General features: G+C 40.8%; 1 protein-coding gene across 1 annotated transcript; it reads left to right on the forward strand.

The window, feature by feature from the left end:
* Positions 1 to 4,634: 4,634 nt before the first annotated feature.
* LOC121935541 (histone H4) lies at positions 4,635 to 5,914 on the forward strand. The gene has a single exon (XM_042477172.1). It carries the CDS (start codon positions 4,676 to 4,678, stop codon positions 4,985 to 4,987), a length of 312 nt encoding a protein of 103 aa, XP_042333106.1. The 5' UTR covers positions 4,635 to 4,675; the 3' UTR covers positions 4,988 to 5,914.
* The last annotated feature ends 204 nt before the right edge of the window (positions 5,915 to 6,118 follow it).

A 6,118-nucleotide genomic window follows, 5' to 3' on the forward strand; every position in this document is an offset into this window, starting at 1 on the left:
TCTGTGCTGTTTTTGATGGGAAGGAAAAATTGAAGCAGGGAGGGTGCAGGCCTAGGAAAAAAAAAACAGGCGGTACAGCCATTCAGTCCATGAGGAATATGTGTCTTGGAGGAGAGGAACTTGAGAGAGAGCGTGCAATTGGGACGTTTGTACTCACAGGAAAAGCCACTTCAACACTAAGTTGGTTGGGACTGCACTCTCTTGTATGGACATACACAGTGGCAGAACTATTTGCCTGGGGGGGAATGGGGTGGTGGGGTGGAGGCAACAGATGTCCTCGCCTTGCCTTGCAGTTGGGTGGGAGATGAAGTGAGATAAACATGGCACTGCATTATTTCTAAAGTGTAGATGCATCTCATGTCTTCCTTCATGCCCAGCTCCTTCAACCTTCCCTCATATGTTTTGTTCTTCATACCTCTTATCATTCTTGTTGCCCTTCTCTGAACCTTCTCCAAATTGTCTATGTCCTTAAAAGGAAGCACCCAGAACTGATGGCCTGCCTAATGCAGAATATAGTGGGACTATTACTTTTCTTGACTTGGAAATAAAATATTTAAATAAACAGAAAAGTAGAATGGCGAGAAAGGAAGAAGGGCCAGGCTTACAGGTAGGACTAGAGTGAAACACTCAGGGCTGGGGAAGTAGGAATAAAAGTACAGTGGTCCCTTGGTATTCATTGGAGTTTGGTTCCAGGACCCCTCCTGGATACCAAACTTTGTGGATGCTCAAGTCCCATTATATACAATGGGGCAGTGAAATGTCCTGTGATATATAAAATAGCAAAATCAAGGTTTGCTTTTTGGAATATATATCTTTTTGAAATATTTTCAAGCTGTGGATGGTTGAATCAGTGGCTATGGGGTGCCAGCTGTAATCATACCCAAGATCTTGGGACAGGTTTTTTTGTTTTAACTGTCTTACCATTCTCCTATACAGGGATTACTTTGTCTTATACAGAGAGTCAACAGAACCCCCTGATCCCCTTGTGCCAGAATCTCTGCTTATGTCCTGTGAGGAAGACAGCCATTTTGATTCTTCTCAGGGTGCAACTCAGCAACATCCTCCGCTTCTGTGTTCTGTCTGTTCAAAGGCCTTATTTTTCAAAGCAGCCACTTTTGCATGTTTGTGACAAGGAGTTCAGATTCCCTTATGACATAACATGGTACTGCATTACTGTTTAGCCAACTGACGTGTATGGCAAGCTCCAAGCACAGTCATTCTGTGCAACTAGGCTGCACCAATTTCCACTTTCATGAGCTGAATAAAATTTTCCAATATCCACAAGCCTCAGAGAGGAGGAAGGGGAGCTGAGCAATTCCTAAAATTGCCATGCCTGCAATGAGGCTTTTGAGACCAAGAGTGAACTGACTGAAGGCCAGTAGGTTTTTCAGAGAGGTGACAAGTCAGGCTGATGTGGAGGAGCAAGTGGTGGCAAAACAACGCCAGTGTGGCATTTGCCACACAAAATATTTGCTCAGCCCTGCATCCTGTCTTATCGTGACCTGGTTGACACAGGTGAATATCACCCCATTTTGCTGTGATTTTTGTATATTTACTGCTCCAACCTTTTTCTAAGGCAAGGGGCTATCTATGCTAAATAATTAGCACTATTTGATACCAATTTAGGTCTCACAGCTCCTTCCTATAAAATCATGGGATTCGTAGTTTTGTAAGGAACTTAGAATTTGCTGCCAGAGTCCTTGTGCTGTACTGCAAAGGAATGGAGTAAAGAGAGAAGTGTGTGAATGACTAAAAAAATACAAAAATTACTCCTGCCAAATAAAGATCCAATAACATCAGCAAGGGATTGCTGCCAATTTATATGTGAACTGTAGAAAAACATAGAATAAATGTAAATCATTACAGTAGGCAGTTAATTAACATTTCAGAGTATTCACACAGTTTGTCGAGTAGAAAGACAACATGTATGTGAAACTTTGTTTATGGTGTGTGTGTGTGTGTGTGTGTGTGTGTGTGTGTGTGTGTGTATGGTCACTGCATATAATTAAAATAGGATTTCCCATACAATCTGAGCTAATAAAATAATAAAAATATATATTAAACATTAGCTCTCTAAATTTTCTATCCTTACATTGTGATTATATAGGACCATTTTCCTTTGTGGTGTCATGTGATATCCAAAAACACTTTAAAGGAGAATCCTGCAGAAACCCCTTTCCCCATCTGCACTGGTCACCACCAGCAACATGTCTTGTGGGCATTCAAATACATGTAACAATACTCCCTCTGCAGAGGTTGGGATTTTTAGTTTGGGGACTATAATTTCCGCAATCCCCAGGGAATTGTAGTCCAAAAAGTAACTTTTCCAAACTCTGCTTCTTGTCAACAAGGAGTGGCCATCACTACTGTATACTAAGTTTTTCTTTCAGGAACATTTTCACCTCCTACAACTCTCCCCATTTAGCAGAGGTGGCTTCAATTCATCCCCTGCTGTTCCACTTTCTCAGTTACTTTTAAAATGGCCCACTTTCTCTCTCCTTCTCTCACTTTCCTTCATCCTGGCTTATTTCAACTGCTGCTGAATTCAAAGGGCAAAGGAAGCATTCAGTTAACTCAGCAGGAGGGAGAAGAGATGAAGGATTAGAGACTCTTGCAGGCTCAGGCTTTCCTAAACAGTAAATAAATTCCAAGGGTTTTCTACTTTAAATAGTAGTTTTGTGTTCTTCCTCATTAATAATTTCCCCCACTTGGTTTCCTGGCCACAGCATTTTTATTTCATATAAGGTCCTTTTACCCACCCATCCCCCAATTATTGATTTAATAATTCCTCTGATCCCCCTTCACTACCTTTGTTGTTGTTGTTGTTGTTTACCTTCAAGTCATTTCCAATTTATGGTGACCCTAAAGTGAACCTATTATAGGTTTTTCTTGGCAAGTTTCTTCAGAGGGAGTTTGTCATTGCCATCCTCTGAGGCTGAGAGACTGTGACTTGCCCAAGGTCACCCAGCAGGGAGTTTAACCCTAGTCTCCAGAATCCTAGTCCAATGCTCAAACTACTGCATTAATCAGGTAAATAGACAAATTAAACCACCTGGTTCTGCAAAGTGAGGGTCTGTTTAAGCCTCTTGGTTCTCAGAGTTCCTTGGCAAAGAGCAGAGAGGAAACTAGAAACTTGCAAATATTGTTGCCACTTCATTCTTTTTTCTGCTTGCATTCAATTCCACATTTGTAGATTTTTGTTGTCTCGAGTTGGACCCTCGAATTTTAAAAATGCAAAACATACATTGTTAGTTTTCTAAAGTAAAATAAAAAACCTAATTGACAATAGTGTAATGCTTGCATTAATCCAAAGAAATGTACTAGAGCTGGAGCCTTCCAAATCTCTGAATCAGGCAATTTCTTGCAAAGTAAGCCACTTGGCACAATGGGAATTTTCCAATTGGCAACCACACATAACCTTTTAAATATATACATACACATACACATACACCAGTTTAAGAGGCCAACTTTAAAAAGTCAGATTAACAATACTGTGTCTTTGAATATATATCTCTGTGTGTGTGTGTGTGTGTGTGTGTATATATATATATATATATATAATATTTAAATACATATATAGTATATATTTTCAAAGACACAGCCCTGCTAATCTGGGTTTTTAAACTAAACCTCTTAAATGTATAAAAATATATAAAAATTCAGCCCTGTTAAACTGGCTTTTTAAAGTAAACCTTTTAAATATATATAAATTTATACAAATTCAAAGACACAGCCCTGTTAAACTGGCTTTTTAAAGTAAATCATATATACATAAAAATTCAAACACACAGCCCTGTTCATCTGTTTTTTTTAAGGTAAACATCTTAAAATATATGAAAATATATAAAAATTCAAAGATACAGCCCTGCTAATATGTCTTTTTAAAATTAAACTCTTAAATATAAATTCAAAGACACAGCCCTGCTAATCTGATTTTTTAAAGGAAACCTCTTAAATATGTAAAAATATACAGTATATTAAAAGTCAAAGGCAGAGCCCTATTAATCTGGCTTTTTAAAGCAAACCTTTTAAATATATAAAAATGGATATTAAAAGTCAAAGACAGAGCCCTGTTAATCTGTCATTTAAAAGCAAACCTCTTAAATATATTAAATATATATTAAATATTTTATATTAAATGTTATAATAAATATATTAAATATTTAATATATTTAAGAGGAGATATATAAATTTATACAAATTCAAAGGCACAGCCCTGCTAATCTGGCTGTTTACAGGAAACCTTTTAAATATGTCAAAATATATATTAACATTCAAAGGCAGAGCCCTATTAATCTATTTTTTAAAGTAAATCTCTTAAATATATCAAAACTTATAAAAATCCAGCAGGCGCAGCGCTGCTAATTTGCTTTTTTAAAGTTAAATATACTGTATAACAATCCTCCTGCGCTTTGATTGGACAACGCTCGACGAGCCCTGATTCGCCCGTCTTTCCATCTCCCTTTGCCTGATTGGTCGAGAAGCAGTCGCATTGCCCTCTGGAGGAAGGCGAAGCTGGGCGGGGACTGGTGCCATGGGGGCGGGGCTAGGGCAGTCTCATGCTAGTTTTCACTCAGGTCCGACACCAAGGTATATAAACATCGGCTGAGGCGGTGCTTTCTTCATTCGCCGGAGTTGTAGTTGTTGGTGTTTTAAGGTTTGTTAAGCTGCAGCGATGTCTGGACGCGGTAAGGGAGGGAAGGGTTTGGGCAAAGGAGGCGCCAAGCGGCACCGGAAGGTCCTTCGCGACAACATCCAGGGGATCACCAAGCCTGCCATCCGCCGCTTGGCTCGCCGCGGGGGAGTGAAGCGTATCTCGGGGCTGATCTACGAAGAGACCCGCGGCGTCCTGAAGGTCTTCCTGGAGAACGTGATCCGCGATGCTGTGACTTACACGGAGCACGCCAAGAGGAAGACCGTCACCGCCATGGACGTCGTCTACGCCTTGAAGCGCCAGGGCCGCACTCTCTACGGTTTCGGCGGCTAAGAACAGTGCTTTTTCCTACTAATTAAAGAAAACCCAAAGGCCCTTTTCAGGGCCACCTACGTTTTCTTAGAAAGAGCTGTTTTCTCTTTGGATGCCATATTGGTCAAAAATACTAGACCAACTTTGAGACTAATGAGCCTCAGAGGATGGCGATAGCAAACCCCCCTCTGAAGAAACTTGGCAAGAAAATCCCATGACAAGGTTGCCTTTAGGGCCGCCAGAAGTAATGGCAGAGCTGAAAGGCATAGACCCAAAACATACTGCAGAAATAATCCAGTTTGGGACCGTTTTTACTGCCCTGGCTCAATGCTAGGGAATCCTGGGAACTAGTTCTGGGCCACAATAAACTACCATTCCTAGAATTAAAGCGGTCTCAAACTGGATTATTTCTGCAGTGTGTTTCGGACCCTAGCTGTCTTAGTCTGGAGGAGCCAATGTGCGAAGGGACCTTGTTGCAGCTCATTTGCGACTGAAACTGGAATAATTACAGTGTGCTCACTCGTTACTCGTATTCCTAACGAGTTATTCTTTATGTTGCACAAAGCATAGCAATACCTTCCCTATTGTTTCGATAGATATTCATTTCTTAATTTCCTAGCTGGTATTGCCCTTGATTCATAGGAATGGGGCAAAGATGGCGCAGGGCCATGATGGCCGGAGAACAAAGGAAGCCTCGGAGAAGGAGGGAAAGGTGTGGTTTTCTAGTTACGCGCCACAAAAAAGGGCTGGAAAGCGCGGGAAAATTCAAAATACTCTTTCAATGTAAAAACAGGGTGGCTTGCAATGAAGGCGAGCTGCCGCGAGGTGGCAGCAGAGAACAAAAGGTGATCCTGAAACCTTTATGGGGCCAACCAAAATGCACAAAACAGGCAGCTCTTGGGATTGTGGTTTATTGTGGCACCAGAACTCTGACAGAAAAGCGTAAATGTCTCACAGAACTACAGTTCCCAGAATTCCCTAGCATTGAGCCAGGGCAGTTAAAGAGGTGTCAAACTGGATTGTTTTTGCAATGTGTTTTGGACCTAACCGAAAGAAGTTGCCAACTGAAATGCACAAAATAGGCAGCTCTTGTAGCACCTTTGAGACTAAGGACCAAAACACACTGCAGAAATAATCCAGTTTGACACCACT

This window comes from Sceloporus undulatus, chromosome 6, assembly GCF_019175285.1.
Source record: "Sceloporus undulatus isolate JIND9_A2432 ecotype Alabama chromosome 6, SceUnd_v1.1, whole genome shotgun sequence".
Classification (NCBI taxonomy): domain Eukaryota; kingdom Metazoa; phylum Chordata; class Lepidosauria; order Squamata; family Phrynosomatidae; genus Sceloporus; species Sceloporus undulatus.

Coding starts and splice junctions, on each gene's coding strand:
- LOC121935541 (XM_042477172.1), top strand. CDS start 4,676: ATGTCTGGACGCGGTAAGGGAGGGAAGGGTTTGGGCAAAGGAGGCGCC.